A 19,968-nucleotide genomic window follows, 5' to 3' on the forward strand; every position below is an offset into this window, starting at 1 on the left:
TTGATAAAGAACAACAAATCGATTCCAAAACCAGTAGAAGGAAGGTAATGATTAAAACAGAGCTGAAATCAATGAAATTGAAAATATAAAACAATACAAAGGATCAATGAAACAAAGTGTTGGTTCTTTGAGAAGATAAACAATACATTTCTAGACAAATACTATCTGCTAAAACTGAATCAAGAAGACATAGAACACCTAAATAGACCAGTATTTTGTAATGAGATACAAGTAGTAATAAAAAGACTTCTAACAAAGAAAAGCCAAGCTGAGATGGATTCTTTGATGAATTCCACCAAATCTTTAAAGAACTAATGGCCATACTCCTCAAGTTATTCCACAAAATAGAAAGGGATGGAAGAGTTCCAAATTCATTTTATGAAGTCAGTATCATACTCATATCAAAACCAGATGAGGACATGTCAAGGAAAGAAAACTATAGACCAATCCTTTTTTTAAATTTTTAGTTGTAGTTAGACACAATATCTTTATTTATTTTTATGTAGTGCTGAGAATCGAACTCAGTGCCTCACACGTGCAAGGCGGGCGCTCTACTAATGAGCTACAGCCCCAGCCCCTAGACCAATGAACTCAGATGCAAAAATACTTAATCAGATATTAGCAAACTGTGTTCAACAACGTAGTAAGAAGATTATACACCATGACCAAGTTGATCACTTGTTATTTCAACAGATTCATAAAAGATCTCTGACAAAATTCAGTGCTCATTCATGATTAAAACACTGAAGAAATTAGGGATAAAAGGAAACTACTTCAACATCATAAAGGCTACATGTAAAAAACCCAAAGCAAACCTTATAATAAATGGGGAAAAACTGAAAGCATTTCCTTTAAAATATAGAACAAGAAAACAATGTCTGCTCACACTATTCCTTTTTAATATAATGCTAAGAAATTCTAGCCAGTACAATTAGGCATGAGAAGGAAATAAGAGGTATAAAAAGAGGAAAGGGGCTAGGGATGTGGCTCAAGTGGTAGCATGCTTGCCTCGGATGCGTGAGGCACTGGGTTCGATTCTCAGCACCACATAAAAATAAAACAAAGATATTGTGTCCACCTAAAACAACTGAAAAATAAATATAAAAAAATAAAATAAAATAAAAAAATAAAGGGCCGGGGTTGTAGCTCAGTGGTTGAGCACTTGCCTTGCATGCGTGAGGCATTGGGTTCAATCCTCAGCATCACATACAAAAAATAAATAAATAAAATAAAGATACTGTGTCCATCTACAACTAGAAAAATATTTAAAAATTTAAATTAAAAAATAAAAAATAAAGAGGAAAGAAAAAAAGTCAAATTATCACTTTTGCACATGATATGATCCTATACCTAGAAGATCCAAAGAACTCTAACAAAAGACTGCTAGAGCTACTAAACAAACATGGCAAACAGTAGGTTCCAAAATCAACATACAAAAATCAATAGCTTCCTTATATACCAACAATGAATCTCTGAGAAGGAAATCAGGAAAATAATTCCATTCATAATAGTCCCCAAATAGGGGGACTAGGAACAAATCTAACCAAGGGGGTGAAAGACCTCTACAATGAAAACTATAGAACACTGTAGAAAGAAATTGAAGAGTTCAAAAGATGGAAAAACCTCCCATGTTTGTGGATAGGCAGAATTAATATTGTTATAATGGCCATACTACCAAAGCAAATATAGATTCTACGCAATTCTCATCAAAATACCAATGACATTCTTCACAGAACTAGAAAAAAAATAGTCCTAAAATTCATTTGGAAGACTAAAAGACCCAGAATAGGAAAAACAATTCTGGGCCAAAAAAGCAATGCTGAATGCATCACAACAGCAGACTTCAAATCATACTACAGGACTATAGTAACAAAAACTGCATGGTATTGCCATAAAGACAATGGTACAGAATAGAAGACACAGAGACAAAAATCATACATCTACAGTCATCTGATCTTTGACAAAGGTGCCGAAAAATACACTAGAGAAAACACAGCTTTTTAAACAAATGGTGCTAGAAAAACTGGTTATCCATACGTAGAAGAATGAAACTATAGATCTTGATCTCTCGCCCAGAACAAAAAAATCAATCCAAAATGGATCAAAGACTTAGGACTTAGATGAGAAACTATACAACTGCTAGAAAAAACATAGGGTCAACACTCCAGTACATAGGCATAGGCAATGACTTTCTCAATAAGAACCCTAAAGCTCAGGAAATAAAGCCAAAAAGATGGGATGGCATCAAATTAAAAAGCTTCTGCACAGCAAAGGAAACAATTAGGAATGTGAAGAGAGAGCCTACAGAATGGGAGAAAATCTTTGTTAGTTATTCTTCGGACAGAGGATAAATATCTAGGATATACAAAGAACTCAAAAAAAAAAAACCTTTATGCTAGAAAAATCAAGTAACCTTATTAATAAATGAGTGAACAAATTAAATAATACTTCTCAAAAGAAGAAATACAAATGTCTAAGAAATATAGGAAAAAATGTTCAACATCATTAGCAAGTAGGGAAATGCAAATCAAAACTACACTGAGATTTCATCTCAGACTAATCAGAATGGCAGTCGTTAAGAATACAAATAAGGGGGCTGGGGATGTGGCTCAAGCAGTAGCGCGCTCGCCTGGCATGCGTGTGGCCCGGGTTCGATCCTCAGCACCACATACAAACAAAGATGTTGTGTCTGCCGATAACTAAAAAATAAATATTAAAATTTTCTCTCTCTCTCTCTCTTAAAAAAAAAAAGAATACAAATAAGAACAAATGCTAAAGAAGATATGGAGTGTGGAACTGTAAATTAGTACAACAACTATAGAAATCAGTATGAAGGTTCCTCAAAAGGTTAGGACCACCATATGACCCAGCTATACCACTTCTCATTATTCACCCTGAAGAATTAAAGTCATCATACAACAGTGACACAGGTATATCCATGTTTATAGCAGCACAATTCACAATGGCCAAGATGCCTAGATGCCCATCATTGGATGAAAAAGAAAATGTGATATATATACATAATGCAGTTTTATTCAGCCATAAATAAAAACAAAATTATGTCACTTTCAGGAAAACAGACGGAACTAGAGACCATTATGTTAAGCAAAACAAGTCAAACTCTCAGAGGTTAAGGGTCCTATGTTTTCTTTCCTATGCAAGTGCTAAAGAGGAAAAGGAAAACAAAGATGGGGTTGAATCTCATAAAAATGAAAAGGAGATTAATAGAGAAAAGAAATCAAGGGGTAGAAAGTGGGAGAGCGAGGGAAAAAATGCTAGGAAGTGATAATGGCCAAATTATATTGTTATATTAAAATATATTTGTTATTATAAATATGCAATAACAAATCCCATCAGTATGTACAATTAAAATGCACCAATAAAAAATATGAGGGGAAGGGACAGAATTTAGGTGAAAGTGTAATTAGCACCTGGGAGATAATTATAAAAGTTTTTTTTCCTGCTATTGTTTAGTTGGTTACTGTTATGTTTTGGACATGAGATGTATCCCAAAAGCTCCTGTGTGAGATAATGCAAGAAGATTTAGAGAAATGACTGAGTTATGACAGCCTTAACCCAATCAGTGAATTAATTTCCTGATAGGATTAACTGAGTAGTGGTTGAAGATAGTTAGGGTGTAGCTGGAGAAGGTGGGGTATTAGAAGCGTGACTTTGGGGGTACATATTTTTTATCTGGTGGATGAAGTTGCTCTTGCTGTCTGATCATCATATGAGCTGCTTCCCTTCCACCACATTCTTCTGCCATGATGTTCAGCTTCACCTCGAGCCCCAAGGAATGGTGCATGCTGCCTGTGGGTTGAGACCTCTGAAACTGTGAGCCCCCACATAAACTTTTCCTCAGTCTATAATTGTTCTGGTCAGGTCTTTTAGTCACATCAGCCAAAAGGCTGACTAAAACAGTTACTAACCATTTATAGCTACACTGGGACAGGAAAACAAAAATGTATAGCTACTTACATCTGATAGTTTCACAAGGTATTTCTCAAATCGAGGTAAGTTGAGATGTCCACTTTCATTAATATAACCTAAAAAGAAAAAAATCCAAATTTGTACTAAAAACTGACACGTTTTTCCAACAATTCTACAAAATTCTTTCCACAAGCCATTAAATGTCAATATTCTACTAATCAGGAAAAAACACTATTGGGCTTTATATAAAGTAGCCCTAGTTTCTTTGAGCTTTATATTCCTATAATATATAATATGTTTGTATAGAAGCAAAAAAAAAAAAAAACAGGTTCACATGATAATCATCCTTCTATATTTCCAACCACACCTGGCAACAATTAAACTTTTCTAGAATCTATCCAGATCATTTCAATTTGATATGTCAGCTTGGGAAAAAAAACTAATGTCGTGTTACTCTGTTGTATGTTTTATTCAGCATCACTACTGTCTCCATATTTCACTTTAACTGAAAAAATCTTTCCTTCATATTAAATACTCTAATGGATATCTATTTAGAAAAACTGAATTTTAGCCAGGTGCAGTGGTGCATGTCTGTAATTCCAGTGGCTTGGGAGGCTGAGACAGGAGGAGGATCGAGGGTTCAAAGCCAGCCTTAGCAGACGCAAGGTCTAAGCAACTCAGTGAGACCCTGTCTCTAAATAAAGTACAAAACAGGGCTGGGGATGTGGCTCAGTGGTTGAGTTGCCCCTGAGTTCAATCCCTAATACCTGCCTCAAAAAAAAAAAAAAAAAAAAAAAACCAACAAAAAACTGAATTCTACATTTAAATACGAAAGGAGTTAAGTGAAACCAACAAGTTCCCTTGGCTTTCTCAGGAAACTAAAATTAAATTAAAATTGAAAATTTTAAATTATATTTTCTTAGGAAATTTTTATATTAGAGTTATTGTGAGGTATCAATAACTCTGATCACTTTCTTTCCTTGGGAATCATTAAAAATGACAACCTCATTGCTTGTAACCTTAGGCTTTAGTTTAGTTGGGCTTGCAATTATTTAATGAATGAGTGACATTTTTAGGGTAAGACACTGCTAAATTAAAGTAGCCTCAAATGAATATTAAATTTTCTTGGGCTGGAGATGTGGCTCAGCGGTAGCGCGCTCGCCTGGCATGCGTGCGGCCCGGGTTCGATCCTCAGCACCACATACCAACAAAGATGTTGTGTCCGCCGAGAACTAAAAAATAAATATTAAAAATTCTCTCTCTCTCTCTCTCCTCTCTCACTCTCTCTTTAAAAAAAAAAAAAAAAAAAAATTTTCTTACCCCCAAGTTCTGGAAGGATGGTAATATATGTTCCATAAAGAAGAGGCAGTGCATCATGATTAATATGTAAATGAGGTAGATGAGGGATAAAATCATTGCCAACCAGAAATCCCATCAAAATCCAATCATCTATAATTCTTTCAATATCATATTTAAACGTGATCTTTGCCTAAGGTAAAATGGAAAACAAAGTGAAACCCTGTACAGATTTCTGCATACAAAACCTTGGCCCATGGCTATGTTAATACTTACTTTTAACACTGAAAACTCATAGTCAATATATTCTCTCATTAAAGACAAGTGTAAAAGGTGAAATGTGGTTTCTTCTGGTGCACACACCCTGTAATCAATCAGATGATCAAAACAGAGTAAATTACATTTTAAGCTCTAAGTTGAAAAATGTAGCAAACCTTAAATCATAATTATCATTAGGAGACAGTTAAGTCTTGTAATTAAAGCATATAATTTATGTAAAAGTAAAAATAATGTAACATAGTAAAGTTAAAAATAATTGGCTTATATTATGCCTTTTGTAGAAGGAATCTCAGCATTCAGAAGTCTCAAGTAATATATAATAAAACTAAGAAACCAGTGACCTGGCTCATTTAAGGTTAGCCATTAAGAGAAAGCACACATAAGAGTGAATACATATTTTTACATCTCTTTCAGTGTAGTCCAAGGCACAAGGTGAGGCTTTCTCTTCTTTCTCTTATCTGAATTGGTGAAGGGTTCTATATTCCTGATTATCAGCCTATAAACTGTATTTAACTATAAGTAAGACTACAAAGAAATGATAGCAAATTAAATAGCTCATATGCCATTCATTCACAAGCAAGATTTATCCCAAGAATTCAAGTATAGTTCAACATGAGAAAATTAGTTTAATACATCACATTGATAGAATTAAGGGAGGGCTGGGGTTGTGGCTCAGCGGTAGAGCTCTTGCCTAGCACGTGCGAGGCCCTGGGTTTGATCCTCAGCACCACATAAAAATAAGTAAATAAAATAAAGGTGTTAAAAAGTATTCAGCAAACTAAGATATGAAAAGACTTTCCTTAGTATGATAAAGGGCATTTATAAAAACTCAGTTAATGTTTTCCTCTACGGTAAAAGAGTGAAAGCTTTCCTCTTAAGATCAGGAACAAGAAAAGGATGGCTACCTTACCACAGCTATTCAAACTACTACTCAACACTTTTCTGGAAGTCCTAGCCAGAGCAATTAGGCAGGAAAAAGAAATAATGGGAATTGAAATTGAAAAGAATGAAGTAAAACTAAATCTATTTACTGATGGAATAATTCTACATAGAAAATTCCATAGAATACACACACAGACATACATACAAAACCTAGTAGGGCTAAAGAACTAATTTAGCATGTATGGAGGGTATGAGATCAGTACCCCAATATCAGCTATATTTCCATATAGCATCAATGAACAACCTGAAAAGGAAATTAAGAAAATTATTCCACTTATAAAAATATTCCAAAGAATAAATACTTAAGAGTAAACATAACCAAAGAGTTAAGACTTGTACACTGAAAACTACAAAATGTTGAAAGAAATTAAAGGAGAAACAAGTGAATGGAAAGACATCTTAGGTTCATGGCTTAATACCAAGATGCTCAAAGAGATCTACAGACTCAATGCCATCCCTAGCAGAATCACAAAGATGTTTTTCACAAAACCAGAAAAATCTATCCTAAAAATCATATGGAATTTCAGGAAACCCTGAGTAGATGGACAAAACACTCTTGAAAAAGAATAAAGTTGGAGGTTGTACTCATACTGATTTCCACTACAAAATTACATTAATCAAAACATGGGTACTGGCATAAAGATATATAGACCAATGAAGTATAATGGAAAGCCCAAGAAATAAATCCTTGTATACCATGGTAAAATGACTTTCAACTAGGGTCCAAGAGACTCAACAGGGAAGGACAGTCTTTCCAACAAATCTTGCTAAGAAAATTGGAGAGCCACATTAAAAAGAATGGAGTTGGGCCTTTATTTTTGCCATATACAAAAATTAACTCAAATGTACTAAAGTCCTAAATGTAAAGTTAAAACTATAAAACTCAGGGCTCAGGATGTAAATCAGTAGTATAGCTCTTGCCTAGCTTGTGCAAGGCCCTGGGGTTCAAAACCCAGTGCTATGCAAAATCCAAACAACAGCAACAACAAACCTATAAAACTCTTAGAATAAAACATAGGAAATAATCTTTATAACATTGAATTTGGTGATGATTTCTTGATATTACACTAAAAGCTCAGGCAACAAAAAGAAAAGATAAATTGGATTATATCGGAATTAAAAACTTTGGTGAATCAAAGGACACTATGAACAAAACAGATTACATACCTGTTAAGGGATTATAATCCAAGCTAAATTTCTGTTCTTTCTTACAACATGAATGCTATGTGATTTACCTTTGTGTTTTTTTGCCACCAAATCGAACTTCTTCTCTTAAAAGAGAAAAATGTGCCTCGTGACTTGTTAATCCAAGCATGATCTATGGAAAAATTATTATGAAATGTTTCTCTTCTCCCATTTTTTCTAGTATTATATTCACAAAGGCAATTAAATGAAAACATTTCTATATAGAGAATAAATAAACAATTACCATATTAACACACAAATATCAAAGTATGATCAAGTTGTAGAATATGAACAGGATAGTTTAAGTGTACTTTTCTTTTCTTCTGGTGGTACTAGGGGATGGAACCCAAGACCTCACACATCCTAGACAAGTGTTCTACCACTTAGCTACATTTGCAACCCTTTTTAATTTTTTTTTTTTTTGGGGGGGGAGTCCTGTGAAATTGCTCAGTCTGGCTTTGAATTTGAGATCCTCCTGCTTCAGCCTCCAAAGCAGTTGGGATTACATGCCTGTTCCACTGTACCAATGTGCTCAACAAAGTAAGTGTATTTTTCTAGGAAAAACATTTTCCCCTTAAGAGTCCTATGACCTTTATAACTGCCACTCTGTCCTTTCTCACTCCTTTCCCCCACAACCTTCTCTTGGTTTTCACACGTTTCTACTTGCCATGAGAAAATGGGTTAGAATTTAGAGGCAGCAGCTTTTTAATGATAAAACGTAGGGCTCTTTTGGAGGTCAAGATATTTCTAGCATGTAAAAAATACAGAAAAAAATGGAAAAGGGCACCTTCAACTAATTTTGCATTGTGCAATTAGGGAGACAAGAATACTAATTGGTTATTTATATATTAAACAATGATGTTAATTTTTGTTTTATGTGGGATAATGGCATTGCAGTTAAGTACTTTAAAAAAACCAACCTTCCCTTTTATAGAACCATTATGAAAATATGTATAGATTAAATGATATAAATATCTGGGATTTGCTTCAATAATCCAGAATGGTAGGAGAAAGAGCAGACAGATGGTTAAGGATAGGAGTTAAAAATTAATATTAAAGGTAGATGAAGGACACGAGGAAGTTCATTATGCTACTTTGGCTATTTTTGTTTAATTTTAAAATTTCCATAATAAAAAGTTAAACAAAAAAAAGGCTAGTAAAAGTATTGGGGGTGGAGGGCTGGGGTTGTAGCTTAGTGGTAGAGCACTTACCTAGCACATGTGAGGCACTGGGTTTGATCTTCAGCACCACATAAAAATAAAAAAAAAATCTTTAAAAAAGGTATTGTGTTCATCTACAACTAAAAAAAAGAAAGTATCTGGGGCATAAAATTTGCCACATCAGTAGGTATTAAAAGTCACAGAACCTTGAAGAGATTCTATGAGAGGTTCCCCTTTCTATAACTTCACTATTTATACTACTAGGGTCAGTAGGTCTGTAGACTAACTATAGAGAACATAATATGTTCCTTCCCCCCCCTCAAAAAAAAAATCATTTTCCAACTGTTTTAGAACTTTGGTAAAGACAAAAGTAGGAATCATTGTTTTTTGTATTTATTAACAAAGCCAATAAGATTCCTATATAAAACTGAGTCTCTTAGATATTTACCTACAATGACATAATCTTATAATAACAATAAAATATTATACCTACCAAGTCAGCATCTAAACCATAAAGACAGTGTCTGGTGTTTGGATCATGATCTGGTTTTGCTTTCTCGGATCTGATAAATTCCATGATTTTATGCTCTCCTTCTCCGGGTGTCTAAATACAATGTTTTTAAAAAGTGTGGTAATATGTTATGGTTGAGAATATTACATAAACTTTAAAAATTTATTTTAAATAAAAAAAGATGGTAACCTCATGGCCTGAGAAGTAGATGGTAACTCCTTGCCATGACTTGTCTGTGGAAATTTTCATATTTACAAAATATTTCAGATGTTCATGTAACCTAGCCATGAATTCTGTCCCTATAAATAAAAAGTTTAAAGAAGATTAATCTGAGAAAGAAATGAAAACAGTGAATTCCCAGTGACAACATATAATTAGATTTGGATGTCCAGGAAATAGCTAGGTACAGGATCTTTGAAGGTTAAAAGCCTCCTTCTTTATTGTGAAAGAACAAAATGTTGTACCATTCTCTTGCAAATAATCACAGCTGCTTCAAATCTTGATAGTCACCAAAATGACTTCAATGTCACAAAGGGGAAGTCAAGAAATTTTAACTACTAAGGAGTATGCTTTGTGTATTTTTACACAAATGCAGAGTTTGCACACTAATGAACTTCAACTTTCTACTTCTTTTGTTAAATTCTTTAGTATTTTTGTAAGGCATGCCAAAAATAACAGTGACAAAATATTATCACTATTATTAATCTGAAAAATCATTAATCTGGAAAATTAGTCTACAATGATTATAGTTTAGGAAAAGCCCAGATGATCGATACTCAAAGGCAATATAGTCATACACTATAATCAGGATAAAACTAGTAATGTGCATCTGAGACATTTAACCAAAGAGAAAATTGCTATTCATAAGGAAGTTAGATTTTTTTAAGATTTATGTTCAAACACAATCTCCTAAGAATATAAGTATGCTACTGAATGTAAAATTAAGTTAAACATATTACTGATAGATTTATTTTCCTTAAAGTCACAGAAATCTTATTTGCTTTTGAGAGGTGGAGTAGTAAACTCTCTGGATTAGGAAAATGAGTGTCTCATCCTGGAACCATAAGGCAGCAACATGAACTTGATAAGTTACAACTTCACTGACGATTTCATACCAATAAATGGCAGAATCAGGACTGAAGGATTTTATGTTTCTTCTAGATTTGGAATTCTGTTTACATGTGGAAGTCCTGCCCATATCCACTTTTTTTAACATCTGAAAATTCCTAGAGAGGGTCTCTATAGGAGCACTTATGACCAAATCGTCTCATGAATAGACATAAGTGGGAAAATATAGCAAATGGAACCTTAAGACCAAAATAAGTCTGGAAAATAAAAATACGCTCGAAAAAATAAATTTTCTATTTATATTTTAATTCATTCAGAATTTTTCTCTCAGTGAATTTACCTGGTGTAATACAGTTGGAATCAAACCTGGCCTCTGTAGGAAGAGTTTCTCCCTTTTCTATTGCCTTTTTTATTTTGTCTTCTGCCTCCTTGGCTGACCTTAAAGGTTAAGGGAAAAGAGCATCTTAAACTTGGTGAAAAGAAGTAAAGATCTTTATACAAACTGTTATTTAGGTGCTTTTAAAATCAAAATACAAATTCATCAATTTTAAGGTTCAAAAAATACAAGTTTTGAAATAGTTATAACTGATAAATATGAGCCTCAATTCTTTTGATGTAAAGAATTGAGTTTTTCACATAAGGACTATAGAAGTTCGATACTAAACCAGCAAAACAGACAGAAATTTAAAAATACTTATGAAGTAATTCTTATCACAAATATACTGCAAATTCATTCTAGAAATGACTTAAAGCACTGCACGGCTTTAAACATTCCTTATATACACATTTAAGAATATCATTTAATGATCTTATTCATTTTATGATCTTAAATGTCATCAATGATCTCTGAGAATAATACATAAGCAATTATAAAAAAATTCTCACATATCTTTGTATTTCTTCCTAAAAATATTTAAAATAAAAGACTAGGGGCTGGGGTTATGGCTCAGTGGTAGACCGCTTGTCTAGCATGTGTGAGGCACTAGGTTCAAGTCTCAGCACCACATATAAATAAATAAAGATCCATCGACAACTAAAATAAATAAATAAATAAAAAGAAAGTCTAAGAGTATTAATGACATCAATTGCCAAAGTTATCTCATTTTTTATGGTAACAGAAGTTGCTAGAAACAATATGAGCTTTGGAGTCAGAACTGGATTTGAACACAGATGCCCCAATTCCTACTGGTTTCCCCTCTAACCCCTTTGCAGCACACCAGAATGCCACATGGCATACAAGTTAAGAAGCTCTGCCTCGGGCATACTTTCTACAGAATTGCTACTAATTCTATCTACTATGCTCTGAATTCTGTTTTCATGAACAAATTCTTCCTCCTATTTAATGTCTCTCTTGCCAAACTCAATATAACAAAAACTCAAATAACACTAACTCATTTGTAACCTCTGCAGTGTATTCTTTCCTCTTTTCTTCTCTTCTCCTTTAAATGAACAAATGACTATTCAATGCAACTATGTGGTAAAATCTTGGGATATAACAAAAGAGAAATGACTCCAGGTCTCAGAGATTATACTCTAATGGGGAGACAGAAAATTACATAGCCATATGTTTAATTTGAATGCAATATGGAAAATGTTTGGGATAAGGAAAAGGTAAGACTATTAGGCAGACAAGTACATGGTACTGTCATTCACTGAAACAGGAAACAGAAGGAGGGCGGTTTTGAGAGGAAGGTGAGTTTAGTGTTGAACATGTTAAGTCTCAAGGGTAGCAAGCATTTGGATAAAAAGGAACTTGGGAGAGAACCACCAGAAAGATAAATTTGGGAGTCATTAGGATAGACAGAGTAATTAAAGCCACGAGTGGATCACTCAGGGCCCAGGAGAGAACAGTTAAAAATATTAACATTTTACGAAAATCATGGCTGGGATTGTGGGTCAGTGATAAAGTGCTTGCCTAGCACATGTGAGGCATTGGGTCCAATTCTCAGCACCACATAAAGAAAGAAAAAAGAAAAAGAAAGGTATTGTGTCCATCTCCATTTTAAAAAGATATATTTTTTTAAAGAAAGAAAATCAGGAAGGAAAAGAGACTACGAATGTACAGACAAAGAAATAATATGGTTTTAAGAAGGCCAAGGAGGGCTGGGGATGTGGCTCAAGCGGTAGCGTGCTCGCCTGGCATGCGTGCGGCCCGGGTTCGATCCTCAGCACCACATACCAACAAAGATGTTGTGTCCGCCGAGAACTAAAAAATAAATATTAAAAAAAAAATTCTCTCTCTCTCTCTCTCTCTCTCTCTCTCCTCTCTCACTCTCTCTTTAAAAAAAAAAAAAAAAAAAAAAGAAGGCCAAGGAATGAGAGAAGTTCAAAAAGAATGATCAGCACTGTTAAGTGCCATGGACAAATAAAGAAAGAATTATTCTTTGTATCTGGCCATAATCCTATGATCTTATAATGAAATTTTAGGGGAATAAAAGTCAGAAGATTTAGGAATAACACATGTAGAATTATACATTATGAATGGAGAAAACATTATGTAAGGAATGACAGTTGATTGGGGATTTCTGGGAAACATGAAATACTTAATACCAGCAGAGTATTTAGGAAAGGTTATGGTGGTTATAGTGGATTGGGCCTTAGCCTCCATTCTATTCTCCTCCTTCTTTGCTTTCTAATATTAGAGTGGTTGCAAAGCTTAAATAAATAAATAAATAAATAAATAAATAAAACTCAAGCTCCCCTGCAGTTAGGTTTCAGGATATGACTCGATTTTTGACAATGAGATGCTTCCATAAAAGTTTTGGAAGTGCGGTGATACCTACCAACAGTTGAGGCACAGTGGCCATAGGGGATGTGTGCATTTCAGCAATGGTAGAGGAGATTCCAGTATTGAATAGGTTTATGGTGATGAGAAGGAAGGAGTAGCATCTGTGTTTTCAATAAAAGCACTGGGGTTGTGGAGCTAATAAATGCTGTGGTGGCCTCCTGAATGCTAAATTATAATGACAGTGATATATCCTTGGAGCTAATAGTTTTGGTGGTAGCTTAATCTCTGGATCACATCAAAGAGAATAAGTTTCTGGAGATACCCATTCATGTATCTTTCTGCTTAAGTTGGTCTGAATGTTTCCTATTATCTTCAAGTGAACCCAGACCAATGCAATGGGTTTATATAATCCTTCCTTAATATCAGATTTTCTAGGCTAGTGGCTCACAAAAACTAGTTTAATAAATACCAGGGGAGTCTAGTTAAAATGGTTCCAAGGAGTTTCCTAACTCCTAGAGAGTCAGATTAATAAGTCTTGAGTGGTACTTGAGAATCTCAATTTTGGTATTAGAAGGATCTTTCCTTCAAGGATCTCACAGTCTTTCTAAGACTTCCAAGTATCTTTTTACTTTTGATATTAAATCTGTATTTTTTGTCATTCTTTTATTCTTACTGGAAGCCTTATCCAGGGCACTCTCCCACCTTCTTTGATGACTTCCACATCTAATGCACAGGTGCTCTTTCCACTCTTTAAGCTGTCATTATGATTAAAGGATTCATTATGCTAGTGATCCATCCAATTCTCTTGATTCAGGGTTCCTCGCCTTGGGTTGTGACAACCTTCTTACTTTTACTTCTGTTATTCATAAACAGGGACATAGCTTGATCTCATTGTTACTTAGAAATATTTTACATGTCCAGGAATTTGCCTTTAAGATCCTCTTTATGTTTTTAATCTCTTCTCATCCTTTACTTCTATACAGTGGTGCTGATAATATCCTGAGTATCCTAATTCAACTCTCTTCCCACAGTCCATCATCACCTTCTGATCTCACTTGTCTTTCTGCTCCATTAAGTTCCATACTCATTCAAAGTCAACATTTATCTCAGGGTCTGGTTATTTAATAAATGTTAATTTAAATGTCAATAATGTTCTTATGAAAGCAGTCTCTTGGTTCACTCTAGTTAACAACTCAGAGTAAACCAGTATAACAACTATTATAACAACTTTGTTTTACAACTATTATTTTCAAATTATCAAAAAGAAGTTTGAAAACCTTGTGATGGAGAACAACTGAGCAACTATATAAAATCCAACATACACTTTGTGAAATGATACCTCATTTGAATTTCTAGCTCATTATCATGAGATAGTCCATTTGTGGAGGAATTTAAGCAAATATAAACATGATTAGAAGATACGTTGTTTTAGGTCAGTTATTTTTGAACATTTTACCTAAAACGCCTCCCACGCTGCTGGTTCATTTTTGCTCGAGGAGCCACACCATCCACAGCCATGAAGAACACTTTTCTAGGTTTAATAATGCGAAACAACACTTCCAAGTAGTGAAAAATGTCAGTAAAGATTTTATCATCTGAAATTCTGAAGTGAACATCATCATCATTAGGATGGGAGCACTGATGAATAATTCCATTCATATCCAGGTACAAGTTATCAAATTCAGGAATCTAAAAAAAAGAAATATACTTATTATACTCATTAATTAGAATCAACCACAGATATGTTGGCATTTGGGAAAAGTGATTATCAGCAGGGTACAGTGGTGTACACGTATGATCCCAGCAACTTGGGAGCCTTAGGCAGGAAGATTGCAAGTTCAAAGCCAGCCTCATCAAATTAGCATGGCCCTAAGCAACTTAGTGAGGCCCTGTGTCAAATAAAAAAGGAAAAAAGTAATTATCAATGATAAAAAACAAAATATAAAAAAGTGGCTAAAAAAATCACAGTTGAACAAAGAAAGCAAGGAAAAATCAAACAGGAAGAATTAGTAATATTGAGACATATGATTAAGAAGTGTACTAAAGACTTGATCAAATTTGCTGTCAGGCAATTATCTACTTATTCAAAATAAGATACCTCAGGAAAACACCAAATGCAGTGCTTGGATCATTTGGTACTCAAAATATTAATTTCTTTCCTTTTTTCTACATATTAACTTCTCAGATCCTTGGTTTCCTTTGTAAATGGGTAACATTTACATCAAACAGTTGAGCATACAAGGTTATTGAGAAGTTTAGCAAGTGATTTAAAGCCTAAATGGATATTTGGTTTTACTAAAACAAAGCCACCTGATTTGGTTACATTTTAAAAATATTAGATCATGCCAAGAAATTTAGGAAACCTGAAGAACTGATTTCTTGTTTGTGATACATGGCTTAAATGATTTCTAAACTTTGACCAAGAGTCATCTGCCTTCATAAAAAGACCTTAACAGTTCTGGTTCTTGTTTATTTTTTTCTCTACTTAAATGTTTCTGAGCAAGTAAAGGAACACCACTGAAACAAATATACACTAACAGGGAACTGAAATTGGTGCAACTAAACAGTTATAATATTTAGCATAATCAAAGAATTTTAGCCAAGTGCTTGGGAGGCAGAGGCAGGAGGATTAGCAAGACCTTGCCTCAAAATAAAAACAAGCTGGGGATCTAGCTCAGTAGTAGAGCATGCCTGCGTTCAATTCCCAGTAAGAAAAAAAAAATTAGACCTACTTTACATATTAATTAAATAAAATATGGACAATCTTATATAAATCCAATGAAAACCACTTCTGAAAGTGTAATTCAGTAATCTGAGTTTTAAAACAGGTAAGGACACATACTTCTATTACTGACAAAATAGCACACCTTTAAGTTATAAGGGTGAAAACTTTTGGCTCTTGAAACAATGAATGCTGTAAAAACACTTATAGAAAACTAAGCATCATGTAAAATTTTATGTGTGTTCTTAATGAGTAACAAATAGGCTCAACTGAAATAATAGTTGTGATCATAAGATTTTTAACATGTGTTCAAGATTTACTAATTGTTTGAAATCTGAAAATCTCAATCAAAATCTCAATGTAATTTTGGGGTGGTACTGTAAAAATGATTCCTAACTTTCCTAGGAGAATAACTATGCAACATAAGCCAGGAAGAGAATTAAAAACAAGAGTAATGAAGGAAAATTTGCTGTCAACAAATTGAAAGTAATAAAACAGTCTGAAGCAAATAAGTTTGAAATAGAGTGGGTATATATGGAAATTTAGTATGTAAGAGGCATTTCAAATCAGCCAAAGAAAGAAATGGTGTCATATCTAACTATATGGAAACAAAACTGCATCTCAACTTATAAGAAAATTCTAGAGGAGCCAGGCACAGTGGCACATGACTGTAGTCCCAGCTACTTGAGAGGCTGAGGTAGGACTATTACTTGTGCCCCAGAGTTCTAGGCCAGACTGGGCAATATAGCAAGACCCAGTCCCCACCTCCCCCTACTAACCACCACCAAAATGCAGAAGGATTAAAAATTTCATTGTGAAAAATATAAATTAAAAAAAGAAAAAAGTGCCGGGCATGGTGATACATGCCTATAATCCCAGCAACTCGGGAGTCTGAGGCAGGAAGATCAAAATTCAAAGCCAGTCTCAGCAACTTAGCAAGTCCCTAAGCAACTTAATGAGACCCTGTCTTAAAAGAATAAAATTTTTTTTAAAAAGGGGGGGAGGTGGTGTTTGAGAATGTGACTAAGTGGCTAAGTACTCCTGGGTTCAATCCCCAGTACCAAACCAACCAACAAACAAAAAACAACATATACACAGTACACACAAAAATATTTTGACAATATTAGGGTAGAAAAGCCCCCAAACATGAAGTAAATAAATAGTGAATTAGCTATCTAAAAATTTATTGTTGTAAATCTAAAAGGTCAAAAAAGTACCAAACAAATTCAATTAAAAATGACAAAACATAACCAATGTGATTCTGCAATTTGTATTTGGGGTAAAAATGGGAGTTCATAACCCACTTGAATCAAATGTATGAAAGATAATATGTCATGAACTTTGTAATGTTTTGAACAACCAATAAAAAAAAAGACAAAACAGAGAAAATATTTTGCAAATGAGGACAGTCAATATTCTTAAGATATAAAAAATTCTTAAAACGAAGAAAAAGAGCAAATTTTACAAGTATCCATTAAAACCTGAAAACAATTAAAAAAAGAAACACAAAACTCTAATGAGCCTAAGAAAAGATGTTCATCCAAAAGTTTTGAAGTATAATGGTGTAACATTTTCTCCACATATTAGTAAAACTGAACAGACTGATATTGCCCAGTATTTACAAAGCTTTGGGGAAATGCAATTTCACAGGTTATTAAAAGTAATAGCTGACAGTAACTGTGGACTTACTATGTGCTAAACACTAGGCTAACTATTTACATTAATTCTCTTAATTATAACAACCTTAAAAATAAATATTTATTATCTCTATTTTAGAAAAGAAAGTCACAGTCCTAGGAAAGAGAAATGGAATCTATATCCAGTCGTTTGAAATGGGAATAATAAATTGAAATAACTAATTTGAAAGTATGTATCGATATTTGAAAACATGTATATCTTTAACTGAGGAGTTGTATGAATGTAAATTTATCCTGAGAATCATCAGAAATGACTAATTTATGAATATGTAAATATAAAAATATCCATGGCAGGTCTGTTCAGAAAAAATTTTTAAAAAAATGAAAAACAATCTAAATGACTAATAATAGAAAACTGATGACAGTATACAGTGAAATATTACATATCAATTAAAAATTATGATAGAGATTCATATTTATTATGGAAAAATGTCTACAAACATAAGGCCAGAGACAAAAGTAGGACAGAAAAAAAGCAAATAGGATAATTGTAGAAAATATTTATTTATATGTGTTTCTGCATAGAAAACATAGGAAGTATATAGAAACAACATTACTAGTTCTACATGAAGAAATTTTAGTTGCTTTTTAGTTTCCTCTAGACTATGTGATAGTTTTTTACATCTAAACACTATAATTTTTCTGTTAGAAAAGAAATGTTTTAAAAATTCTCTTAGGTTTCAGATTAGTAAAACACAAAAGGAATAAGCAACCATTGGCCAACTTGACAAAGTGAGAAAAAAATAAATGAGAGCCAGAATAATGAAAGTGTTTTTATAAAAGTAGATGCCTGTTAGTCAAAAGTTTGGAAGTAATTTAATAAATAAATCACAAACAGGAAATCAGTTTAAAGTTTCCTAAATTTGTTGACATAATCTAAGATTCTAAAAATTAAATTATGCTGGGCGTGGTGGTGCACATCTTTAGTCCCAGCTCCTCGGGAGGCTGAGGCAGGAGGATCACAAGTTCAAAGTCAGCCTGAGCAAAAGCAAGATGCTAAGCAACTCAGTGAGATCCTGCCTCTAAATAATATGCAAAATAGGGCTGGGATGTGGCTCAGTGGTCGAGTGCCCCTGAGTTCAATCCCTGATATTCCCCTAAAAAATAAAAATAAAATTGAAATTATATAATTATTATGCACCAATAAAAATAAATGCAAAACCTTAAAAATTAAATTCACAATTATCATTATCATTATCTTCTCTTTCCAGTTATTATATTTGTATGTTAGAAATTTTAAGGTTGGGCTGGAGCTGGGGCTCAGTGGTGGTGTACTTGCCTGGCACGTCTGAGGCACTGGGTTAGATTCTCAGCACCACGTATAAATAAATAAAGGTCTACCAAAAACAACAACAAAAAAAATTAAAAAAAAATTTTTAAAGTTATTTTATACTCTCCACCTCTCCAAACCCATATCTAATTAGTCACTGAGGTATTTTGTTTTCTAATTTAGCATCCAAAACATTTCTAGAATCTTTTCATCCTATCCATTCCTATTGTTTTAGGCGATCTCATCTTTTTCTCTAGTCCCAGATCTGCACTGGTTTAGGCGGGCAGTTTTCCAATGGGACTGCTCGAGTCTAGGTTTGTCTCACCATGGCTTAACCATTTCTTCTAAAACATAATCTAATCATTCCTTAAACCCATAAGATACTACAAATCCTAATACCATAAAAGGTCCTGTATGATTTGGCTATTTTTCCCATCAATCCTACATTCTTTTCCTGTTTCCAGATATGCCCTACAAGCTAGACACTGTGAATTAAACACCTGGGCTGTTTCAAACCTCTAAGACTTTATAGATGCTATTCCTCTTTTTGCCTCAATGCTTCTTTGCCTCAAAGCTTCTTCCTGTTCTTCCCTCCACTAATTTTCTCATCCTTCCAGATTCAGCTCAGGCACTTATGTCTGTTTTGTTTTCCCTATGAAGGGGAGATGATACTCCTTCTTTATGCCACATCTTGAACATGTCTCCCTTACTTCACTTAACGAAGCAATTAAGCACTCTTTTTTTTTTTTATGAGAGAATTTTTTTTAATATTTATTTTTTAGTTTTCGGGGGACACAATATCTTTGTTTGCATGTGGTGCTGAGGATCGAACCCTGGCTGCATGCATGCCAGGCACGTGCGCTACCGCTTGAGCCACATTCCCCAGCACTCTCTGAATGATAGTTTATGCTACTTCTGGTTTTCAAATCTGTTTTGAGATTCAGCATCTTGAGAACAGGATGCTGTATCTTATTTTTGTGTTCTCAATGCATATAATAGTGTTGGCACATTAGTAGGTGCTCCATGAATTTTTGTTGAGTGTTTAAGAGTGTGTTTATCCCCCACTGTTAAACTCTGAGTTTCCTAATGTAAGATCTCAGATCTTTAGCACACTGCCTGACACAAGCAGCAATTACAAATATCTAGCCCAGTAGCATGGCACAAGCCTATAATCCCAGTG

At 33.9% G+C, this 19,968-nt stretch overlaps 1 protein-coding gene across 1 annotated transcript in view; it reads right to left on the reverse strand.

Annotated features, from left to right (window-relative positions):
- Positions 1 to 19,968, reverse strand: part of Xrn1 (5'-3' exoribonuclease 1) — a 122,208-nt gene that overhangs the window by 94,343 nt on the left and 7,897 nt on the right. Inside the window, exons 2-9 of the mRNA XM_026385012.2 lie at positions 14,556 to 14,788; positions 10,712 to 10,809; positions 9,493 to 9,602; positions 9,286 to 9,396; positions 7,683 to 7,765; positions 5,503 to 5,590; positions 5,251 to 5,419; positions 3,979 to 4,046 (exon numbers count right to left, since the gene is read on the reverse strand). Of these exons, the coding sequence (XP_026240797.1) occupies positions 3,979 to 4,046; positions 5,251 to 5,419; positions 5,503 to 5,590; positions 7,683 to 7,765; positions 9,286 to 9,396; positions 9,493 to 9,602; positions 10,712 to 10,809; positions 14,556 to 14,788 (960 nt within the window). The remainder of the gene's footprint in view (positions 1 to 3,978; positions 4,047 to 5,250; positions 5,420 to 5,502; positions 5,591 to 7,682; positions 7,766 to 9,285; positions 9,397 to 9,492; positions 9,603 to 10,711; positions 10,810 to 14,555; positions 14,789 to 19,968) is intronic.

This window comes from Urocitellus parryii, chromosome 2 (genome assembly GCF_045843805.1).
Source record: "Urocitellus parryii isolate mUroPar1 chromosome 2, mUroPar1.hap1, whole genome shotgun sequence".
Lineage (NCBI taxonomy): Eukaryota > Metazoa > Chordata > Mammalia > Rodentia > Sciuridae > Urocitellus > Urocitellus parryii.